Source organism: Crocodylus siamensis, chromosome 1 (assembly GCF_052110815.1).
Source record: "Crocodylus siamensis isolate JL-2025a chromosome 1, ASM5211081v1, whole genome shotgun sequence".
NCBI classification, from domain to species: Eukaryota; Metazoa; Chordata; order Crocodylia; family Crocodylidae; genus Crocodylus; species Crocodylus siamensis.
Window position 1 is genome coordinate 298,587,196 of NC_143395.1, and position 25,648 is coordinate 298,612,843.

General features: G+C 43.7%; 1 protein-coding gene across 1 annotated transcript in view; it reads right to left on the minus strand.

Moving 5' to 3' along the window:
• RFX8 (regulatory factor X8) overlaps positions 1 to 25,648 on the minus strand; it is a 58,325-nt gene that overhangs the window by 31,643 nt on the left and 1,034 nt on the right. Inside the window, exons 2-4 of the mRNA XM_090046650.1 lie at positions 12,745 to 12,868; positions 9,614 to 9,675; positions 5,794 to 5,880 (exon numbers count right to left, since the gene is read on the minus strand). Of these exons, the coding sequence (XP_089902776.1) occupies positions 5,794 to 5,880; positions 9,614 to 9,675; positions 12,745 to 12,868 (273 nt within the window). The remainder of the gene's footprint in view (positions 1 to 5,793; positions 5,881 to 9,613; positions 9,676 to 12,744; positions 12,869 to 25,648) is intronic.

Consider the following 25,648-nt stretch of genomic DNA (forward strand, 5'->3'; position numbering starts at 1 on the left):
AAGCCTGGATTAGGGCTGTCATCAACTTCACCATAGCATTCCACACATTTATGACTTTACAGCTTCGTTACTGTAAATCATTAGAAATAGGGGAGTTGCCACAGACTCTGTAAAAGGTCCTCCAAGGACAAAAAGGAGTAGCTTGTCAACTTAAAAATGCAAGTCACTACAAACACATCAAAACAGTGGCTTGCTGTCTGCATGTATTCCTCATTAAGGACAAGGGCTAATTCAAGGTCTCCGCCTGGAAGTGCAAAGTTATCCATGTGGGATTGTCCTTAGCTATTAGAGAAATCATCTCTCCTTCTGCCACTATGACGTGCCAGGAAACCTGCGCTCCACCAGAACAATGAAGCTGTCCACCAAAGGCCATTGTGGGGGACCTCCTTATGATTGTCAGTGTTCGGGAATATATTTAACTCCTTTACTCTGGTGCCATCACTAGCCTGTTCTCTAGATGTTTTAAAGTGTGTGGATGAACAAGAAGAACAATGCAAAACTAGAAAGATTTGCTGTGTTTTCTTTTGGTATTTTTGCAGGTCTCTGAAAAATGTAAAACAAAATTAATGAATATTTCCAGTTCCTGCTCTGCTCAAGAAGGCAGCCAGCTGTATCTTGTACTGCTGCTACTATGGCAACACATATCAGCAGTACTCTCGCTCAATAGGCTGGCTGGCACAGCATGCTGGTTTTGGAGCTACTCCCCTTCATCAGGACCAGTCAGGCATCCTGCAAGTGTGAGAGTTGCTGCTGCCTAGAAACAGACAAGGAGTAGCGCTCTCGTGCTTAGCAACAGCCAGATAAAAGCTCAAGGATAATTAAGTGTAAATACCTGTCTGATCTCCGTCATGGAAATATTACCATTTATATGACTCTATGGCTAGCAAACATTATTATTGTTTACCCAGTGCCCAAAAGTACACTAGGGCTGCAGAGAACAGCAGTGAGCATAGTCCCTGACCTGAAGAACATGCTTGACAAATAAAGATAAAAATGCAAGTGAAAAGAGGAAAAAGAAACAGACTTGGGTAGAGGGATTGGTTACAAGATCAGAAGGTTACCAAGGTATTTTGACCCATGCCTGTTAATGAATTTGGGTGACACTGTGGAGTGGGAAAGGGAGTTGAAATGGGAAATAGAATAAAGGGAAGAGGAAGAGACTACAGAACTGAGGGAAGGGAGGAAAGGAAACAAAGGAAGAATGGAAGGAAGGGGAGGAAAAAAGGGTGGAAGGTGAGATAAAGTGAAAGGATGAGCCATTTTTGCTCCTTCAGTTTTAAGGTCTGTTAAATAATTCGTAGATCTGGTTAGATTCCCTGGCAGATCCAGCTCAATTTCAAATTTGGTTCATTCTAAATTAATAACATGTTAAAATCTTCCAAATCTATGTATCAGCTATTCCAACTCAATTTTAGATGCTTCTGATCCAATACAATATTACGGACTAAGGTATTATGGACCATATCCTACTCCTGTATGGGTTTACATAAAAACATTGAGTTGAAAAATAGGTAAAACCTAATGCTGGTAGAAATATTTTGAATGTTGATATTCTGATTATTTTTTCCAAAGTTTAATGTTCAATTTTTAAAAATATAAAAAAGATATTGTTCAAACAGCTATACAGTGGCTGGAATCTTTAGACTTCTAAAAGATTCTGATTAAATAATGATTTATGTACATGTGAGCTCTAGTGTGTATGTACACACACACACACACACACACACACACCCCAGTATCACAGTAGTTGAGTGCCCCACGCTAGGTTCTTGAAAGAACTCTTGCGTAACTAGGATGGGGTGAATTGGGTGTTGATTTGTGTGGAGTGGAAGGCGAGCACTGACCAAAAAAGCAGCAATCACAATTGCACATCAACTGTAAGTTGCTGCTGCCCCTATGCCTGGGTACCCAGCTACACCCCTACACTACTGTTGGTACCTGCAAGTGCTGCATTGCCTAACTATGGGTGCCTGGCATCAGGGCTAGAATCCAGAACCCAGAGTGAGGCTTCTAGACTGCCTAAAAAATAGGGCTGTGTGAAGCTTTGGTTGCTGATTTGATTAGGTGGAGATTTGGCCCAATTTGGTGGCTGAATCTCTGAATCTGAATTGAATCAGAGGACCCTTTAATCTCTCTGAATCAAATCGGAACCCTTCGAACCGATTCAGAAAGATTCGGCGATTTGGACATACATGTAGCTTTAAATGTTTTTTCTACATACCTCTAGCTACCACCGTGGCTTGTGAGTGCTGCGATGCTGGGGCGCATGCAGTATCCCACAGAAGCACAGGACTCCCCAGCGCACTTGGCAGCAGACTTCCAGTCCACTTCTGGGTACACCGGGGAGTGCGCTGGGGCCCCTGCCTGTGCCCACCCAGCTCAGTGACTGGTGCATCCTGGGTCTGGGGAGACACCCGGGGTCCCTCCTCAGCCAATCGCTGAGCTACGGGGCCATAGGGTCCACTTCCGATCCACTTCCAGTTCGCCACCGAGCATGTGGAGGCCTCCTTCTCCCCCGCCGCCACTCCTGTAGGAATTTCCCTCTGCCCCAGCATAGCAGTATTCACAAGCCACACTGGTACCTCGAGGTATGTAGGAAAACATTTAAAGCTGTGTTTATGTCCAAATTGCTGATTCTCCAAATCAAGATCAAACCTTCAGATTCAACCGAATCGAATCAGGAACAGTGATCTGAATCAACTAACTGAATCACTATCCCTGATTCAGGCCGAATCTGAATCAAATAGGGCCTGCCTTCACACACCCGTACTAAAAAGTGCATGGGGAGAATGAGCCCCTCAGAGTGGGATCCAAAGCAGCCAGCCTGATGTAATGAGGGCCTTCCAGTAGAAACTGTGTCTAAAATCCCATCCTCCCCAGAGTAGATGCACCTTACTTGGGGCAGCAGGCACCTCCATCTCCTCATAATCCACAGCCCAGAATCTTGTTCCAAAAGGTAGGCTCCTAAATTAATAATGCTGAACTGTTTTCTTTGAAAGCATGGCTGCAGGAAGTGAGAGTAGGCCCCCACTTTTATGTAGCTTAGTGATTGAAGTATTCATTCAGAAAACAGGGCATCCAGTTTCCTGCATTCCCAGCATAAGAGGGTTCAAATTCGTATCTCCTTCTTCTCAGGAGAGTGCCCTCACCACCAAGCTATAGACTAGACTGGGATAAAAGAATGTTGAAGTTATTCCATTATCTAGTAAAGAATGGAGATTTGTGGAAAAGGGAGAAATGGGAGGCTGGAACAGAGGAGTGAGAGCACATGGAGTACTGCGTCCAGTTTTGGGCTCCACAATTCAAAACGGATATGGAGAAGCTTGAGAGAGTCCAGAGAAGAGCCACGTGCATGATCTGAGGTCAGGAGAACAGACCTTACAACAACAGTCTGAGAGCCATGGGGCTCTTTAGCCTGGAAAAGCACAGGCTCAGGGGTGATCTGATGGCCACCTATAAGTTGATCGGGGTGACCACCAGGATCTGGGGGAACGTTTGTTCACCAGAGCACCCCAAGGGATGACGAGGTCAAACAGTCATAAACTACTGCAAGACTATTTCAGGCTGGACTTAAGGAAGAATTTCTTTACTGTCTGAGCCCCCAAGGTCTGGAACAGCCTGCCATCGGAGCTGGTTCAAGCACCTACATTGAACACCTTCAAGAGCAAATCGGATGCTTATCTTGCTGGGATCCTATGACCCCCGCTGACTTCCTGCCCTTTGGGCCGGGGGCTGGACTCGATGATCTTCTGAGGTCCCTTCCAGCCCTAATGTCTATGAAATCTATGAAATCTAGTAAGAGGAAGCCCAACTGTCACTGAGGAGAGTAGGAGGAGAAGAGCAGACCTTGGTTCTCATACAGGTTTCCCTGGATTTATGTTGTACATGTGTTCCCAGGGAATGGAGCATAAAACAAATTCACATAAAGTGAACCCACTTTACAATGTAACAAATAGGGATAGGTTCCCATGGCAGTGAGGGAGGGAGTGAGGCTGGGACTAGGGAAGGGCCGGGGGAAGGGGTGCTGCTCCTGGGGCTGCACAAGGCAGCAAAGCAGAGGGAACAGAACAACACTCAACCCAGCCCTGGCTGCAGTGGCCCTGGGAGCGGCCAACACCAGCTGCCTGCAGCCACTGGGCTGCACCATGCTCCACCTGTCTCTACTCACCTCTGCTCCTGGGATGCGCTGTGCCCTGGTGCTGGCAGCTGGTGTTGGCTGCTCCCAGGGCCACTGCAGGCAGGGCTGGGGTGAACACTGCACCCCGCACTGCCCAGGGGTCTGCTTGTCCGTCTTCACCCCAGCCTGTGCTGGAGCAGCCCTGGGAGCAGTTGACATCAGCTGCCTGCACCACAGACATCAGCTGCCTGCACCACAGCATAGAGCAGCCCAGGAGCTGGGGTGAGCCCAGGTGCAGGAGGACAGGTGGAGTCAGGTGCAGCCCAGTGGCTGCAGCTGGTGCCAGCCACTCCTGGAACCACTGCAGCTGGGGCTGGGTGAGTGGAGCCACAGCCCTTTCCCCACCCCCACAGACTTACCTTCTTGGGCAGGGGGAGCATCTATGCTGATCGCATAAGAGCAAATTTACCTTGCATATAATGAAGTATAGATCTAAATATGCTCATTGCATAAGAGCAAATTCGCATATAAAGAAGCCACACAAATAGAGGGAAACCTGTACCTGCTTTTAAGACTGTTTTTGTATTTCATATTCAATAGACTTTTGATAAAATACATAAACAGTAATAAAAGTAAAGACTGAAATCCAAGACCACCCCTCCCAAATGAGTATCATCATCACTGAACTTCAGAGACATGCTTAATTTTGTGTTCTCTCTCTCTCTGATGCCATGAATTTTGTAGTGTCTATAGCAGAGGTTCAGCTTCAACAGAAGATGTGTAAAACACCCATCTCAGTTTAACCTATACCCTGGCAATTCAGGCATTCCCTTAGGAGGTGGGAGATATGACTTTAAACCACCTTCAGGCTGACAGGAGACTGATTTCCTATTTGCTACTTATCTATCCTGGAAACACTAGCATTCACAGTTTTTATTACTGTGAATAGTCTAGATGTGTCATGACAATAAGCATTAGGGATCTAATTCTGCTTCCACAGAAGTCAATGGCAGTATTCCCACAATTTCTATAGAAGCATGATCAAGCTCTTTGCCTACAGATTAGGGTTTCAGGACACTTCGATTGTTCTGCATTCTTAGATGGTTTTATATTTCATATTTAATGTCTTCTTTTTTATTTTGTGTATTTTCTTGGTAGTCACTAAAACATTAATGCAAAGTAAACTAAACAAAGTAAACATTTTCAAAATATCAATGACTTAACATGAACCGTAAGAAATATGAAACAAAGGATTGCAAATTAAGCCTGCTTTTCAATAAATCACAAGGATGTATTAGTAGAAATACATTCTGTATGCATTACTAAAAAATAATGAAGATGGACAGCACACTTACTTAGGGCTTGTGCCACTACTGATGACCATTTTTATTTTCACTTTTTTTTTAGGCACTTAGCATGTTAGGCTCTGCGTTTGATCTAGCATAGATTTTTTCCCCACAATAGCTACATATTGAAAAAAAATCAAGGGCAAGGAAGTGCAGTTGTATGATTATGTTTGGGCACTTATTTGAAACATAAGCTTTTGTATTAAGGACTCTATTTTGTAAACAGGAAAAGACAATTTTAATCTCACTTTTCAGGGGACAATGATGTGGACTTTATAAAAAACTGCATTAATATAAGTTGTTACAGTTAAGAGCACTTAGAACTCAAACCTGTGATATTTTTTTTCATTTAGAAGATAGCAATAATGTGCATAAAAGGAAGAGCTCTTCTTGATATGAATTCCATCATAATGATACCTAAAATACATATATACACACACATAAATTAATTGATCAATTAACAGCAAGATAAGATCAACACAGAACTTTCATTCATAGTCTGCAAGCAGCTGGCAATTCTTTAGAATAGAACAGAAATAAGGACAGACAATTCCACTGTTTTTGAGCATTTAAAAAAATATTTTGTCCAATATTTGAATAAGTACACTTCTGTAAATCTTTAAAAAAACTTTACAAACAATTAATTTTAAAAACAAAACTTTAATTTTTTTAATTAACAACACAGCATGCAGCCATGGTAGACTAAAACCTACCAATTAAGGGAATCACTTGTCCATCTATTTACATAGGTACTCCACTCAAGTGTTTTGAAATGGCACCTCTTATCAAAGCTGGTGGTGATGTGAACCACTCTTCATACTTTTCTCACACTACTACCTAGCTCCTGCAGTACCATTTTCACGCTACCACTACCATATATACTGGACAGCCAACTGTACTTAATGAGTTAATATTTTTACTGTAAATGGCCAGCAAGTAATTCCTTTTTCCATGCGTAGCACTCTGCTGGCACAAATGCAATCGAAGTAGTTTGCTAAGGGAATGCATCAAGAGCAGACTGAGGATACGGAGATGCAGCTCTTCCACTACACTGACCTTCCACTACACTGACATCTATTCATAGATTCATAGATGCTAGGGTCAGAAGAAACCTCAACAGATCATCAAGTCTGACCCCCTGCCCTGGGCAGGAAAGAGTGCTGGGGTCAGATGACCCCAGCCAGATGCCTATCTAGCCTTCTCTTAAAGACCTCCAAGGTAGGGGAGAGCACCACCTTCCTTGGAAGCCCATTCCAAACTTTGGCCACCTTCACTGTGAAGAAGTTTTTCACAGCAGCCTAAATCTGCTGACTGTCAGTTTGTGGCCATTGTTCTTTGTTACCCCAAGAGGCGCCCTGGTGAAGAGAGCATCTCCAATCCCTTGCTGTGCCCCGCTAATGAATTTGTAGGCAGCCACAAGATCAACTCTCAGCCTTCTCTTGTGGAGGCTGAAGAGGTCCTCAGTCTCTCCTCATAGGGCTTATACTGGAAGCTCCTGGTATTTGGTATAAGGGACTTAGCTGCACTAGCCAATGACAGGATGGCACTCTTGCAGAAAACTTGTTATAATATTTAAGTAAAAGCAGATTATTCTCAGAGTCAACATTTTACCAGAGGTCCTGTCAGCTTTATTATTGAGAATGCTCATGTGAATTGTGAAGACCAGAATTTTTTCTTCCTGTTAAGATGCACAAAGGATGATTATAAATTTGGACATCAAATCAGTGGTTTAAGAGTCCATTGGAATCAATTCTTTCTATGTGTTATATTAAGGGAAAGGGCAACGAGAAATCTGTCAAGGGATCTGTCACAGGTCTTATGGCCACACAGGCAGCTGTGAAACCCCCTAGCAGCTCTGGAGCTCCTGTCCAGCTCAAACTCTAATGTCACTCTCCTTAGATTGCTCACCCACCATGCCTTGTTCTTAATATTAAAGGTTAATTAAGGGAGGCTGCCAACAGGCCTTAGAGAGTGAGCCTTAATCCTAATAATTTCCCACTGGGTCTTAGTCCAGCCTTCAGGCCTAATAGATCCCTCTCAGCTTGACTAGGCCCCTGTAGAACACCTGTAGTTGTAAGGGAAAATTGCATGGCTCCTTTTCCTCCCCTCACCATACCCCAAGCCTTGTGGATGTTGCTATAATGTTGTTCTCTCTTTCAGGACTTTGGCCTTTTCAGCCTCTGCCCCTCTGATCTCGCTAGGCCCATGGTGTCAGACCTGGCTTTGAGGCACTAGCTTCAATCTGTCCCCCCTGGTCACCAGGTCCTTGGCCCCTGTCTGCTGGGCCCCCCAGCCCCCACACTGCACTTCTCTAGAGCGCCAGACCCTCTGGCTTCTGTATGACTGTAGTCCTCTACAGTACTGAGCTCCCTGGCCCTTATATGTATGGCTGTGCTCGTCTAGAGCACTGGTCCCCTTGGCCCCCATATGGCTGCGCTTCTCTAGAGTGCAGGGGCCCCTGGACCCTGTATGGCTGCGCTCCTCTGAGCACCAAGCCCCTTGGCCCCCATATGGCTGTGGGCCCTCAGTCCCCTATCTCATTGTGCCCCTGCACTCTGCCCCTCTCTGGGCTCAACAACAGCTCAGGCCTTGAGCCCCTGGCAAGGCTCAAAGCTATTGCGTGTCCCACGGACACTAATGGGACCCCACCTTACAGTCCCCATCCAAACCGCCGATGTAAACAGTAACATAAACTATAAGTCCCTGAGCTATAACAGAAACACAAACAACAGCAGAAGCAGCCCTCTCCCTCTTTAAGAGAGCAAACTTTCCTTATCTCCCAGCAAGCATACCCTCCAGCCCGGGGCTGTACCCTAGCCTATACACTTGGCCCCTTTGGGCTCTTGGACCCTCTGGTCCCACACATAGCCCATCCTCCAAGCTTTCAGACCCTCTGGTCCCAGCTCACATGCAACCCCTTCTCCAGGGTCTCATAACCACTAGTAGGCACCTCAAATACTCTGGGGTTAACATAAAACAAAGGCCACTTGCCTGTAATCCCACCTTTCTCTATCCAGGGAACTTGCCTCTGTTCCCCAGGCCTGCAGAGTAGTTTAACCAAATCCAGGTCCATTCGGGAGTCCTGCTATCCTGGAGCCAAGAGCTCTTCACTTCATGGCTGCTGGGAAGAGTCTCCCTGACCAGTGCCAGCTCTGGGCTTATGTAGCTCCAGTCTGAGCCCTTTTCTGGTCAGGTGAGTCCCTCATTAGCTCTTCTCTGCCACCTGGAAGCAGCCTCTCAGTCTGCTTGCTCTCACAGAGAAGCAGGCACATCCCAGTGCCTTGCTATAGGCTGGGTTTTTAGATTTAATTAATATAACTGTTCCATTAAGAGCCAGCTGTGATTCTGCAGGGAAGAAGAGGCTCCCTGCCTCTACAGCCTCCTGCCCTTGGGCTGGTCACAACCACCATTTTTGTGCTCATCTGAGCCCAAAGATCATTGTGCCGCCCTGAGACACAATGCCTCTGGGGCTATAGATGGGGTTGTGAGGCTCTGGCCTCCCTATCTGCTTGACACAAGCCAGAGCTTTAAAAGCCGATGAACTTGGTGTTTTAGAAACTGAAGTTAAATTTATATATAATAATAAAAATAGCTTGGATATGGTGACTTTTGCTAAATGAACTTTATTTTAGCTTGTTGATGACATCATAAATCAGGGCTGTCCAACTGGTGGCCCTTGAACTACATCCAACTAGCAAAGGGTAACATGTGGTCCATAGACTCCTGGCCAGATGACACTCACACTATTGCACCCGCTGCTATGGTGTCTGGGGTTTCTAAGGCAGGGCAGCATGGCAAAAGGGGGTCCAGTGAGTCTGCTGCCCATGTGGCTGAGTGGGCGAGAGAGGAGGTGCCCACACTCCCCACAGGGGGGTGACTGCAGAGGCTGTTCCTGCTACTTGTGCAGTGTAGGTATCAGGAAACCTGCATGGCATGCATCCCAAGGCCCATGAGTAGTGTGGCTTGCAGTCCCCAGCTGCTCAGTAGTTGGAGAACCCTGTTGTAAATCCCATTGGAATTGTTCCTGTGATTAATTACACACATCTGGTGCAAACCTCCATTGCTGTATCCCGCCAACAGAGCTGCATATCTAGCTCTTTTGATTAATTTATTATTCCTCAAACAGCTGTAAAACAAGAATACAACATACCTGGCACTGCCTCTCGTGCCCAGCCTTCTGGTCCCCAAATCTGGGAAAACTAAACGAACAAGCTATAAAACACCCAAAAGATACAGAGTTATCTGAGTGATTCACAGGAAAGTTAAAAAGATTTATCTGCTACATTTTCCATATTTAATCCTTGCCACTATCAGACACCTATTCTCAAACTAATACCTAGTTTTCTAGCAACCTGCTTACACAGGGCATGGACAAACTCATAAGCAGAGCAGTTTCAAAAGGGGAAGGAGCACTGTGGACAACTGCATAATCCAGGAACAATACAAAGGTAGCAAAACTGCTCCAGCTTCAACTGTGCATGAAGCAGGGTTACATATGAATCATAGATTCTTAGAAAAGAAGAGCTCGAAGAGACCTTGGAAGACCTTCTAGTCTAACCCACTGCCCAAAGTAGGCTCATCCCTGACCTCCAGTGTAAAAATATGCGGAGGTGTCTATAGCAGCTGCCACACACAGGGCCAATGGTGACTTCTAGTTCCTGTCACTGACAGCCTGATTGTCTGCCTACAGCAGCAGCTCTGTTTTTCTGCCCCCACCCTCCCTAAGTCAGCATCTGGGGCACCTTCCTAGTTGCCCTGCCCTACTCAGATTGTCCCTAACTAAACCCTTGCAGTCAAGTGTCTGTCTAACAGGCTCTTAAAACTTAACTTAAAACATAACAAAAAAGATGAGATTCTACAGTCTCTCTGGATAGCCTGTTCTAATGCTCCTATAATGAGAAAGTTCTTCCTAATATCCAACCTCAGTTTCCCTTGCTGGAGTTTAAGACCATTCCTTATTGTTTTAGCACCTGCAACAGGGAATAATCTGTCTCTATCCTCTTATAATCACCTTTTAGGTATTTGAAAACTGTTATCAAATTTCCCCTCAGTCTTCTCATTTAAATAATCCCAGGTCTTTCCATATCGATCATGTTTTCCAGACCTCTAATAATTTTTGTTCCTCTCCACTAGACTCCTTCCAATTTGTCCACATCTTTCTTCAAGTGTGGAGTCCAGAACTGTACATAGTACTCCAAGTGACCCCTCATCAGTGCCAAATAGAGTGGAAGAATCACTTAATTTACAAGGCATGCTCCTATTAATACAGAACAGTATGCTACTGGCCATTTTTGCAACAAGAGTTGCAACACAGTAGTAGATGCAAATAAGTGCATGAGGACTTCTCCTCACTGTACTTTGTAACTCGCCTTAAAGGCAAGTTGATGGTGTATTACAAAAGTAGATGGATTAATGGATTTTCAGAGACATGAATGGGGAGGGGGACAGAAGGGGGGAATGAAATTGCACTTAGGTGGTCAAGTCCACTTAGATACCTAACAGGTAGAACAGAATCTGGCCCTATTTGTCTCGGATGAAATTCTGGCTTCAATGAAGTCAATGATAAAATTTACCTTAACTTCAAACACACTTTGAGAAAAAAACTCTTGAAAAATAAATCATGACTTCTCTCCTTGTCTTGTCTTCAGACCAATTAATAATGTATACAGGCATACCTCGTTTTATTGCGCTTCGCTTTATTGCACTTTGCAGATATTGCGTTTTTTACAAATTGAAAGTTTGTGGCAACCCTGCGTTGAGCAAGTCTATCGGCACCATTTTTCCAACAGCATTTGCTCACTACGTGTCTCTGTGTCACATTTTGGTAATTCTCGCAATATTTCAGACTTCAGCAACCACCACCCTGATCAGTCAGCAGCCATCAACATCGAGGCAAGACCCTTCACCAGCAAAAAGATTACGACTCGCTGAAGGCTCAGATGATGGTTAGCATTTTTTAGCATAAAGTATTTTTTAATTAAAGGTATGTACCTTGTTTTTTTAGACATAATGCTATTGCACACTTAATAGACTATAGTATAGTGTAAACATAACTTTTATATGCACTGGGAAACCAAAAAATTTGTGTGACTCGCTTTATTGTGATATTCGCTTTATTGCGGTGGTCTGGAACCGAACCCACAATATCTCCGAGGTATGCCTGTATTTCAAAACCATTTTAGTTAAACTGGCATAACTATGTATGTCTTATTCCTCAAGATATATTTATTTTGATTTAACCTAATCCTGTGAAGGACCAGATTAAATTAAACAGAAATGACCCATTATTAATCCAAAATAAGGGTATCTTTACACAACTTTGCACATTCTAACTAAATTGATTTAAATGGCACTTTTAATGAGGTGAAGTTTATGAAAAACACAAGGATTAATATTTCCTACCAAGGATACCAATGGAGATAGCTCAGTGGTAGTACTGGTGGAAAATTCAGAATTAAAAAAATGTATAGGATAAAGACAGTAAAAAAGAACTTTTTTTTAAATTACATGATTAAAATTAAGAAGTTAGGCATGTGTTTGTAAGAATGGAGGTCTCAAAAAGGTAATTCTCCTGTTGCTTATATAAATGTTCCATTTTACTAAAAGAATGACACTGTCTCTAAAAGAGACTTTTTTACCTGAATTTTGCTTTGCTTGGATGGATGGTCCTACAAACACAAATGTTTGTGTTTGGAACAAAACCTTCTTATAAACTTAAAAACAACCCCTAAACCCTAACTGATAAAACAAAATAAAGCCAGAAATATTTTGTAGTTTCAAAATTTGAATTACAAATTCAAAAAAATTACAGCATTACCTGTTTATGTGACAACTGAGTTTTATTTTAGGATCAAGAAAAACAACTTTCCAGGCCTACTCTGCACTTGAAAGATTTGCTGGCATAACTATATCGACAGTGTAGATTATAGTTTATATTAAACAAAAAATGATTTTGTAGGTATAACTTTGTTAGTAAAACTCTATGAGTACTAGGGCTTTTACCAGCATAGAAAAATCATTTAAAAATTATATTCATAACTGGTATTGCTATGCTGACAAAAGTTTCTACTGTAGATCTGGCCTCAGAAAGAAAATAAGGATATAACAAATCCAGGAAGTCTATAAATTATACTAACAAACTAAATAAAAATTTTTCAAACAAAATTTCATATTTTGTAGAGTTTTGTACAACTTTTTCTATTCATAATCACAAGGCCCTCTACAAGGGCCTGATGCACTACCTTATATAGTGTATCTGTTGTAAAGAAGAATGCTTTGTACCTTTCCAAATGTAGCTGGATTTACTTGGTTCTGATCATAATGTCTGCAGTACTCTCTGTACATTTCATATAACAGACAACGAGGTACGCTGCATCCTTCACACATGTAAAAATGATCAGCAATCCTTTAAAATGAAATGGTACAAGAAGATCAGTTTATATCAAGACAAGAAGGTTATTTGCCTGATTCTGATATCACACCATATTTACACTGGTGCAACTCCACTGACTTCACTGCAGCTGCTCCTTAGCTCCAGCAGTGTGAATGAGATCAGAATCAGGTCTACTAATTGTAAGTAGAACCACATTCTGTAGGCAACGGTACATCATTGTTACTTTCAGGTTCCCTGAAACTCCCACTTCAAGACACGGTGGGTTCTGTATCAAAGAGTCTATATGAATATACTTTATTGAGCAGCACGCCTATCAGATACTGTACAGGTTTTAATGATAAAATACAGTTTACCTAATATCACAATGAGGTTAAAATTATCATGTAAAATTATTGCCTCTAAAATGGGAAAAAATGATTTTCTAATGTATGATGCAAGCTACAAAACCTCCACTATAATACATGTAGTATATTAAGTAGTTGCTTTCTCTTTAAGAATAATGTACCACAGGATATTTTTGGGTTAGGCATAAAAATTAGAACCCACTAGAGTAGCAAGTGCCAAATTCCATACACTACTGCAAACCAAACAGTTGCAATACAAGTATGAAAGAAAACAGAATTTGGCCTGAAATTACTACTTAGTGGGCACGTTTACATGTGCACTTTAATCTCCAGTAGACTATTTTACTGTGCATTAAAGCATCACGTAAAAATGGTGAGTTTATGCTAATGCACAGTAAAATAGTCTACTGTGCATTGTCACTAAAAAAGTGTGCAAATGTGCTACTGCACATTAGTGCAGCCTAATGCACATTAATTTAGAACTTCACCCTGGAAGTACTAAATTTAATGCACATTAGAAAAGGTGCATTAATGCATGTGTAGATGCCCCAAGTAGCACTCCTGGCTAGTCTAGATGTGCTTAAATATTAATGGTTGGTCCAGTTGTGCTTAATTTACTTGCCTGAGTTATCTTAGTAACATAAATAAAACTACTCAAGTGAGTAAGGTGAAGAAGATTTGATCTTACTTTCTCATTAGCTTAAGTTATTATTACTGCTAGACAAAAATATTCTTTAATTAAGACATAATGCCAACAGAACTAAACACTGTCAGCAGATAATAGCATCCTGCAGCACAAATACATATGCAAAGCTGAAGCATTTGTGGGAAATAAATGTTGAGGCAGAGAAGAAATTAATTTTCAAAGCATGACACACTGATCCTGTGACAATTTTCTATTACAGTGACTTTACTTTTGTTATGCCAAATGAGTTCAGTTGATTTAATTATTTTATCTGCTGAATGTTGGTACAGCAGAATGCCAGTTACTGACAATATCACTTTTACTGATGTTCACACTGGTTTAGAAAACAGAGTTATCATAGGTACCAGCTTAGACATGAATGCCAGTTTTAAAACAGCATTCCATGTTTTTATTTATTAATAGCTCAGCTTCAGACTAGCTAGCATTTATCATTTTAACTTTTATCAATAGGTAGTGGGTAAGGTCTCCAACTATCTGATTGACTGGAATAGATTCTATTTGTTATAACTGAGCAAGCAATATTAACATTGAATTATTCTAAGATGAGGGACTGGACCTGTTTCAGCTCAGCTTCCTACTCCTGCTGCCCATCCTTTTCCTACAGAAGGACTTCTAACTCTTTTCCCACCTGCTCTCTCCCTTGTAAAGAGGCCTCAAACACCTTGGCTCTCACCTAATTTACAGTCTATGCTCCCACCAACCAACCGGGCAGCCTCATGTTGCTAGGCCATGCGATAGCACTGCTTGCTCCATCTCCCTGCCCAGGCTATTTCTTGGCTTTTTGCCAATTCCTCATCACCTGATGTAAACTGCTTCACAATTACTGGCAGGGAAGAGACACCAGCACCAAAGATAGCCAGGGGACAAGGAGTAGGCATGCTGCCTTAGTGGGGAGTTCTTCCATCATGGGAAATGAAAACATACCATAGGTAGGATTCATTATAGGTAAGGCTCCAAACTATGACCTGCTTCCCCATATCCATTAATCCTCCTTTCTTTTAGAAAAAGCCCCACTCCCAAACCCTAGTAATTAAGAAACTCAGACATTAAGCCTGGGTCCAAATTTACCCTAGGTATAACACCTCCTGAGTCAATGGAATCACAACAGACTAATTTGTACTTCAGTAATTGTTCTGGCTAACAGCTTTGTCTCTGCACGCAGCTATTTTTAACAAAGTATTTCATTACTTTTTTTATCTATTAACCTTTGTCTCTCTTTTTTCTTACAACATACTGAAAACCTTCTACCTGCCAAAATGCAGATCAAGTACCAAAGTGCTATATTACCAGAAAAGCTCAAGAAGAGAGCTTTCACATATTACTTGCAATATTCCCAGCATATGGCTATTTATGATACACATTGAAGCAACCTGCCCCTTTGAATTAAAACAAAGTCAATCAAAAAAGGAGTGGGGGAGAGAAAGAAAAGAGAGAGAAAACAGGGGAGGCATGTACAAATTTATCTTTTGCCTTCTCGCTAGTTCTCTGGCAGAAGTTTTATTCAACTGCTTCTCAAAAAGTACATTAAAAGGACTCCATTTTTTCTGGGGATGCTACATATTATATGAGGACCAAAAGCCTTGTGTTTTGTTTTTGCCAGTGTACCCAATATAAAATCAAACAAAAATGTTAGAAACTTGTTCCAGAAAGAATACAAAGGGGTGATCTACATGTTCACTGTGGAGAAAGGATGGCCAGTGAGTGATTTGGGTGCTGGCATAGGAATTAAATTCTGTCCTCTGTTCTGCCTGACTTCCTGTGTTATTCTCAGTAAGTCATTTAGGGTTTATGTAGGTGGCACAGGGCAGAACTGTGTAGAGATATCAAAGTTAGCCTTGTATAAGATGGCTTGCATATCAAAGGCAGAACAGCTTGGTTAGCACAGTCCTCCTTGCCTCCTTTTCAGCAGAGCTAATTAGTATCTTTTTTTCTCTTTCAGTTCAAGCTAAGTTGCATATTACACTGGGATTTGCTGTGTAGGTATACCCTTAATTTCTCTCCGTATCTGGGTCCCTCTTTCTGTAAAATGGAAATAATAGTATTTCCCTACCCTGAAGAGGGTTAGTGTGGAAGAGTAAACACATTAAAAGACTATAATAGGGCACATCAAGAGGTGAGGTTGGTAGATTGTGTCAATTCAATATCCCTGAATGTGCTGTACAGGTAGTCCTCGACTTAACATTTTGAGTTACAACATTTCACACTTACAACATTTATAAATTGACACCCTGTTTCAACTTTATGATGTCAATTTCTGCTTACAATGTTTGATCCAATGTGACACCATGCCAGCGAACAAGGTCGCCACATCACCCCTCTCCCTGGAGAACATCTGTCCAAACTTTCTTGGATACTTTCTTTAAGAAAGCAGACAAGACTCCAGAAAAACCTGCAGGCAAGACTCCTGACAAGACTCCAGCCAAGAACCCTTCAAAAAGTCCAACTAAGAGCCCTTCAAAAAGTCCAGCAAAGTCTCCTCAAAAAGGTCCTTCCAAATCAGTATGATCGCTATTTACAATAGAAATACATTAATGTAGCTATATTACTCATCTATAATTGATTGAGTACAAAATTCTGGGTTATTTTTGGTGAAAATAAGGTATTGGGCCTTGGTTCAGGAACCAATCCCCCATTTATAACATTGTTTCCTATAGGAAAATCGGTTCTGAGTTACAACGTTTCGACTTAAGAAGCGGTTTTCAGGAACCAATTGTGTCGTAACTCTGAGGATTGCCTGTGCTGTCATTTTCAAAGCTAAAATCAAACATGGTGGATGTGATATAGTTAATTAATAAAGCAAATACCACACCCCTGCCAAAGATGGATCATCAGCCCTACCCAAGAGGTAACCAATGCCCAAAAATGATGGAGGGAAACAGAAAGGAAACCAAACATTTCCAGAGAATAGCCAGATGGTTAGAACAGTCAAACTATACAGGGGATGGTTAGAATAGTCAAACTACAGGCAACATCAATTTTATACACTTTTTTTTCTTGACAGACTGCTGGTATGCTGATTTACTATTAGGTTATATTACCCTTCATTCCCAGGTTTTAAAAAAGCCAGCACCTTTACACAGGGTTCCCTCCTCCCATCAAGTTGTGCTATGCCAACTGGGAATTGCAGGACGTGGGACAGATGGAGGCATGGAAATCTGGAAAGTCCAATTAAAAATCCCATTGGCTGCCATGGCTGTGCTTTACCTGTGGTGGGTTAGGGTGTTAGGACCGTCTTGAATCAGGGTTCACAGTAGTCTTATGTAGAGTTTGGATGATGATTGTGTTAGAAATATTATTAAAAATGCATTATCAATAGCAGATTTAGAAAAAAAACACAGCTGCTAGCCCTCCTTGTCTCCTTAATGGGAGAGGGAAGGGGGGGGTTGGAAATTGAAGGGAAAAACCACCAAAGGCCCTTTGTACTAAGGTATCACTCCCTCTCTGTTCTGCAAATTTACTATCTCTTTGTTACACTAAATCACACTTTCTTTCATGACCCCCACATTCTTAGGCTAAGATAAGAGCAAATGCCATTTTTGCCTTCAGGTTGAACCTTGAGTAACCTTGGGTCCCATCTACGCACGCGTGATAACCTAATGCATATTAAGCCTACCCGCCCCGCATACTTAAGTAGTTAATTATAATGCACATGGGACGTATGAAGCGACATGTTTACATATATGTTTGTATGAACTGGAAATGAGTTGTAAAAATTCCTCCTTCTGCACACGTGGTCAGGAGAGAGGGGATAAAAGCCTGCTAATGATTGTGCCCGGGGGCAGAGTGATTGATCTTTTGTCTCTCTCTCTGACCCTATTTGCAAATATATACCTTTTGTGTTGCTAATAAAGTGTGTCTGTAGCTGAAAGTTTTTTTCCACCTCCCGAGAAACGAACCACGATTTTTAATTCAACAATTGGCGCCCAACGTGGGGCTTCTCGAGGACTACCCCGGAATTCAGTGACGGAGCACCTCCGGTACCAGGGATTTGTGCACACCGAGCCGACTTTGGACTCGCCCTGGTATTTGAGGTTTAAGTCCAAATATCCGGGAAGTTAAAGGAAGTATCCTATGTAAATTCTGAGTTTCTGGAGAGGCAGACACACTTTGGAATTTGGATCGAGATCTCTGGGGTATCTGAGTGAGTATACGAATTCCCTTTGCCCAATCTGGTGTACGGATCTAAAACAAAGGATGTGTAAGTTTGCTGAGAAATTCTAGGCTTAGCTCTCATTGTAAATCATCTGTTGTTGAGATCTTTTTGGTATTTGGTGTGCATTGGGCGCATTTTTGTGGGCAAATGGGTACGAGTAGCTCTCGTGTAGAAAACAATATTGATACCCCTCTAAAAGTCTTATTACGTCATTTTTATAAATTTGCAAGGCCGGCCGATTATGGAATAAAAATGAAAAAAGGTGATTTAACTAAGTTTTGTCAACTCGAGTGGCCAACATTTGGGGTCCACTGGACCCCGAAAGGATCCTTTGTGCTAAAAGAAGTGATAGCTATCCATGAAATTGTTATGCAAAATGGGTATTGGAATCAGTTTCCTTATATTGATTGTTGGTTGTGGGTGGTTCAAAATCAGCCACCTTGGATTAAGAATTACTTAGCAAAGTCTCATGTGATGCTTGTTAAGAAAAAGGCTCGGGGGGGGGCCGCCTGTACTTCCTGAGTCTAATGAGGGGGGGGATTCTGAATTGGCTAAGTACCGGACCTGTGCTCCGGTTGCCCTGTCGGGTAGCGAAGATGAGTCAGACGCCTCCTCGGCATCCAGTCCTTCTGCACTACCGCCCCCTCCCTTAGAGAGACCACCACCGACGTACCAATGCATACCTAATGAGTTAGAGCGTGAGCCTCAGCCAAGTGCCTCATCTGAATTAGGAAATAAGGGTTATTATTTGCGCAAGCCTGTAGAGTCACAGCCGGTGTTGAACTGTCCGATGCGAGAGGTTATTGGGGAAGGAGGCACTGCAACTTTTGTCTACACCCCATTTAGCACTTCAGATTTATTTAACTGGAAAAATCAGAGCCCCTCTTTTCGTGAAGACCCTGAAAAGATGAGGGATTTGTTTCGATCTATTGGGCAGACTCATCGACCCACTTGGGCTGATGTCCAGATGATGCTCCAGACCCTCCTAACCCCGGAGGAGAGGAGATTAGTGTTAGGTACAGCAGAGCGTATTGCGGCAGCCAGAGTTGAGTCAGAGGGTGCTGCTGGTCGTACTCTGCGTGATACCTACCCTGTAGAAGAGCCGAGATGGGACAATCATACTGCAGAGGGCAGAGAGCTGAGTGCACGGTATTTGGGAATTATAGTGGAAGCAATGGGAAAGGCAGTGTCTCGGATTACCAATCTGTCTAAATTGTATGAGGTGAGACAGGGAATAGAGGAGGATCCCTCAGCTTTCCTTGGGAGGCTGTATGAGGCGTTTCGCAGGTTTTCGGATCTGGATCCAGAAGCCCCAGATAACCAGCGCATGGTAAATCTTATGTTTATTGGTCAATCTGCTGCTGATATCCATAAGAAGTTACAGAAAACTGAGGGAGGTGCTGGGAAACCGATTTCAGAGCTGGTGGAAATTGCATATAAGGTGTATGGGAATCGTGAGCAGATGTTTGTGCTTATTGCAAGGAGAAAGGACACTGGAAGAGGGAATGCCCGAAGTTGAAGGAGAAGAGAGAGGGGGAACCGAGAGGTCACCTCATGCGGGCAGAAGACAAGGTTGAGGATTCAGAATGAAGGGGACAGGGATCTAAGACCACTACCCTTCGGGTTGGAGCCCGAGAAGATCCCATGGTAACCATTAGGGTTGGTGGCAAAAACTTTGAAGCCTTGGTGGATACTGGGGCTACATTTTCAATGATTCCAGAAAAACCCCCCTGTGCAGGAACTAGTGAACAGCATGTACTTGTAGAAGGGATTGAGGGAATGCAAACTCGACTCCCTGTTTGTAAACCACTCCTCACCAAGGTGGGAGACCATTTGCTCGAGCACTCCTTTGTGTATTCTCCAGGTTGCCCGGTTGCACTCCTTGGGCGGGACTTACTCACAAAATTGCAAGCTGAGATCTTTTTCAGAGACGATCAGATGGTGGTCCAGCTACCTGTCAAGCAGAGCTCGAACTATCAGATGGCTCTCCTGGAGGACCGACGCCCTGCAGTAAGTCCAGAAGATCACATGACTGGAGTAGACCCCTCAGTATGGGCTGATGGAACCCCTGCGCGAGCTAAGTTCGTCTCCCCGGTAAGGATCGTACTCAAGGATGGGGAGGGGCCCGTTCGGGTAAAGCAGTACCCACTCAGCCGAGCGGCCAGAGCTGGACTCAAGCCGTTAATAGAGAAATACAAGAGGTACGGATGGCTAGTGGAAGGGTCTTCACCCTATAACACCCCCATTCTTGGAGTGCCAAAGGCAGATGGGGTCTCATACAGACTGGTCCAAGACTTACGGGCAGTAAATAAGAAGGTCCTTTCAGACCATCCTGTAGTCCCGAACCCTCACACGATTTTGACACAAGTACCGGGGGAAGCTGAAATATTTTCAGTGCTAGATTTGAAAGATGCTTTCTTCTCTATTCCTCTTCACCGAGAGAGTCAAAAATTGTTTGCTTTTGAATGGGAGGATCCAGATACTTTCCATAAAGCCCAACTCATGTGGACAGTTCTTCCACAAGGATTTATAGCAGCCCCCCATATTTTCGGACTTGCCCTTCAGAAGGACTTGGGGGAATGGAAGGGATCACACCCCGCAGTGACTCTCCTCCAGTATGTGGATGACCTGCTAGTTGCAAGCCCAAACTTGCAGCTCTGCGAGGAAGCCACCAGGTCACTCCTAAACACTCTGGGAAAAAAAGGATATAAAGTCTCTAGAGAAAAAGCCCAAATATGTCAGCCTGAAGTCACATTTTTGGGATATAAGCTCTCAAAAGGAGTCAGAGCCCTGAGTGCAGATCGCATACAGGCGATTCAAGGTCTAACCCCACCTAAGTCACCCAAGGAGCTGCGAGCATTCCTAGGGCTAACTGGGTTCTGTCGACTATGGATACCAGATTACGGTGGGAAGGCTAGACCACTGTATGAATCCCTGACTAAGGAGAGTCTCACTAAATGGAAATGGAATAAAGAAATGCAGCATGCTTTTGATCTGCTGAAGGCAGCATTAACCCAGCCCCCAGCCTTAGCCATCCCAAACAGTAAAAAGCCATATCGACTGTATGTTCATGAGAATCGAGGGGTTGCATCAGGGGTGCTGACACAGCCATCGGGCCCGACCTGGAGACCCGTGGGATATTATTCAAAGGTTCTAGATCCAGTTGCACTCGGGTGGCCAGCCTGTCTTCGGGCTGTGGCAGCCACAGCAGTGGTTGTTGAAGAAGCCCAGAAGATAGTCATGGGTGCGGATATGGAAATACTCACTCCTCATGGAGTTCCCCAGATCCTAGGGACTGAGGGAGGGAAATTTCTTAACCCCTCCAGACAATCACGGTATGAGATATTTTTGCTCTCTAATCCAGGACTTACTTTCAAACATACTACAGCCTTAAACCCTGCAACCTTGCTGCCAGAGCCAGGGCAACCGACGCATGACTGCCTTGAGGTCCTGAATCAGACCACGCAGGTGCGACCTGATCTTGCTGAGGACCCAATTGAAGACCCAGATGTTGAATACTTTGTGGACGGCTCCAGCTCTGTCATCGATGGAAAAAGACGAACAGGATGTGTAGTGGTAACCTTGGATAAGGTAGTATGGAGGGAGTCATTGCCGAGCTCATGGTCGGCACAGGCCGCAGAACTCACTGCGCTCACCCGAGCATTACAGCTGGGGACAGACCAGCGAGTTAATATATACACTGACTCTCGCTATGCTTTTTCTACAGTCCATGCGCATGGACTATTGTGGAAAGAAAGGGGTTTCATTACTGCCTCTGGGAATAAGATTGCTAATGGCCCCCAGATTATCAAACTACTAGAGGCACTCCACCAGCCTAAAGAGGTAGCAGTCATTCATGTGCGGGCCCATGGGAAGGCTGCTGAGAAAAAGCATAAGCTTGGAAATGCAAAGGCTGATGCAGCAGCAAAGGAAGCTGCATTTATTGGGGGAGAAGCGGAAGAGGTATCCAAGCAGGCTATGTCCCATGCCATATGGCCATACGTTCAGGATTTAGTCCCACAGTATTCCCCTGAAGAAGATAAATTTGCACAGAAAGCTTGTGCAGAAAAGAACTCCCAGGGGTGGTGGATAGTACCAGGAGGGAAAGTCATGATACCCAGGCCATTGCTTCAGGAGGTGCTGCAACAGCTCCATGCAAGAACCCATATGGGAGGTTTGGCCATGGGTGATCTAATGATCCGCCAAGCAGTAGCCCCAGGGCTATATGTAGAAGCTCAGCGCATTGCTACCAAGTGCATTACATGCCAGAAAGTAAACCCTCGAAGGAAACCCCCTGTGCCAATGGGAGGTAGACCCTGGGCAGCGTACCCTGGACAGGCATGGCAGATTGATTTTGCCGAGCTCCCACGATCCGGACATCACGGGTTTTTACTTGTCATGGTAGACCAGCTCTCTGGTTGGGTCGAGGCTTGGCCCACCAGGACTGCCACTGCAGCTGCAGTAGTGAAGTATTTGTTACAGGAGATCATTCCCCGGTATTCCCTGCCTGAGTCCATCGAGTCGGATCAAGGACAACACTTTGTGGGAAGAGTGGTTCAAGAAGTCGCACAAGCTCTCAAGGTTACTTGGAAACTACACACACCATGGAGACCACAGAGTTCAGGACAAGTGGAACGCATGAATAGAACTTTAAAGACTTTGCTCACCAAAATCTGTATTGAAACACGCCTTAAGTGGCCTCAAGCATTGCCGCTAGCTCTTACTTGCATTCGAAACACTCCCCGACGGGGCCTCAAATTGACCCCATATGAAATTATGTTTGGCAAGCCGCCTCGAGTCTTACCTCCTGGGATGCGAGAGAATGTAACTTTTGAATTAGGTAATAGTGAACTTCATACATATGTTATTGCCTTGCAGTCTGTCTTGTTTTCTCTTCACAGGTATGCAGCCTCCTTTCAGCGTCTGCCTTTAGATGTACCGGTACATGACTTCTCCCCGGGAGACTGGGTCTTGGTGCAGCGGTGGAAAAAGGAGCCTTTGACTGAGAGGTGGAGTGGCCCTTTCCAGGTACTTCTAACAACCCATACCGCTGTAAAGATTACTGGCCATGACCGTTGGATACACCATACCCGTGTGAAACGACATCCACAAGCGTCAGAGGACAACATCTCCCAAGACGAACTCACTCCGGAAGCTGAGTCGTCTTCGGAACAAGAAGCCAGCAAGTGGAGCTGTGAACCTACTGGTGATCTCCAAGTGCGCCTGAGACGGCTTAATCAAAGCTCAGAAAATTAGACAAGAAAGTAAAAGGGAAAATATGGTGGGAATCTTAATGTGCCTTGTTGTTATCTGCATAATGAAAGAAGCAGAATTGAGCAGCCTTAACCGCTGGCTCACACCCTCGCTTTCCCAAATTGCTCCCCCAGGGACAAATTTGTATGTTGATATGATGGAAAGAATTGCAGGTACTTTTAATCTTACCAACTGCTGGGCCTGTGGGGGGCTTCGGGAGGCCAGAGGCCAGTGGCCTTGGAGGGCTTTTCCTTTGGCCCCGAAATGGCTAGTAAGTAGTAAGGCAGATGTTAAAAGTACTAGTCAAAAATGGGATGAGAACCACAGTTGGGAACTTTCCCAAGTGGCGTTAGGAGAGTATTGCATCAGTAATAATGGTACAGGAAAAAGGTTGGGACACAGCCGTTGCATATGGACTTTAAAAGTAAGGTGGATGAACCTTACAAGATTAGAACAGCTTTATTATCCTAATAGCCCAGGGTATAATCGGCTAGTGTGACAGCATCCCAATGGAACAATTGTGTGGTTTAATAAGTATTGGAGTGCCACAAATCAAAGTGATGATCGGACAGATTGTACAAACAAGAACCAGGATGGGCTATGGGAATGTTCCATGAAAGGAGGCCACGCAGTTGCTGGTCCTTTGGGTCCAGAAGGAGGCTTGGGGTTTCCCGAGATGCCCTATGGTTGGGCCCCTCCAAATGCCACCAATAGAGAAAATAGGGCCTTAAGAGGATACTATTAGATTTGCGGACGACGGGCCTATACAATACTACCACAGGGGTGGACAGGAACTTGCTATATGGGAGTAATTGTACCAGCTTTCTTTTTGTTACCGTCTGAGGTTGGAAATAAGCTAGGAGTCTCTTTGTATGATGATTGGAAAAGGGCCAAGAGAAGTATTGATGTAAGTTTGACACAGGGTAGCTCCCAAAAGTGGAAGAAGGATGAGTGGCCTCCTCAGAGGATTATTGAGTATTATGGACCAGCTACATGGGCTAATGATGGAAGTTGGGGATACCGGACACCAATATATATGCTGAATAGAATCATCCGGTTGCAGGCAGTCTTGGAAGTAATTACTAACCAGACCGCCACTGCTCTCGAGTTATTGGCCCGACAAAGTTCTCAGATGAGAGCAGCCATATACCAAAATCGGATGGCCTTAGACTATTTACTTGCAGAGGAAGGCGGAGTCTGCGGAAAGCTCAACCTTTCTAATTGTTGCCTCCAAATAGATGACAACGGGAAAGCAGTCTTAGAGATTGCCAAAGAGATTAGAAAAATAGTCCATGTACCAATACAAACGTGGGAAACCACATGGAATAAGGACTGGTGGTTTCAATTATTTGGAGGACCCTGGTGGAAAAAGGTAGGGTTTGTGCTTTTGTGTGCTCTAACTGGTTTGATTTTTATCCCTTGCCTTATTCCTTGTCTCACTAGATTGATAACCACCACAGTAGAAGGAATGCAGGTCGCAGCAGTCCCTCTAAAAGCACAGACTGCTGCAAAGGTCATGGTCCTCAGAAAAATTCCTCGTAATTATCTTGATATGCCCGAATGAAGTAAAGATCAGAAAGCATCTCGAGGGGGGATATTGTTAGAAATATTATTAAAAATGCATTATCAATAGCAGATTTAGAAAAAAAACACAGCTGCTAGCCCTCCTTGTCTCCTTAATGGGAGAGGGAAGGGGGGGGTTGGAAATTGAAGGGAAAAACCACCAAAGGCCCTTTGTACTAAGGTATCACTCCCTCTCTGTTCTGCAAATTTACTATCTCTTTGTTACACTAAATCACACTTTCTTTCATGACCCCCACATTCTTAGGCTAAGATAAGAGCAAATGCCATTTTTGCCTTCAGGTTGAACCTTGAGTAACCTTGGGTCCCATCTACGCACGCGTGATAACCTAATGCATATTAAGCCTACCCGCCCCGCATACTTAAGTAGTTAATTATAATGCACATGGGACGTATGAAGCGACATGTTTACATATATGTTTGTATGAACCGGAAATGAGTTGTAAAAATTCCTCCTTCTGCACACGTGGTCAGGAGAGAGGGGATAAAAGCTTGCTAATGATTGTGCCCGGGGGCAGAGTGATTGATCTTTTGTCTCTCTCTCTGACCCTATTTGCAAATATATACCTTTTGTGTTGCTAATAAAGTGTGTCTGTAGCTGAAAGTTTTTTTCCACCTCCCGAGAAACGAACCACGATTTTTAATTCAACAATTGTATGGGATAATTTGGGTAGCGTTGATCCTGCCTCAGGCAAGGGGTTGGACTAGATCTGTGGTTCTCAACCTTTTTTGTATCAGGACCCTTTTGTAAACAT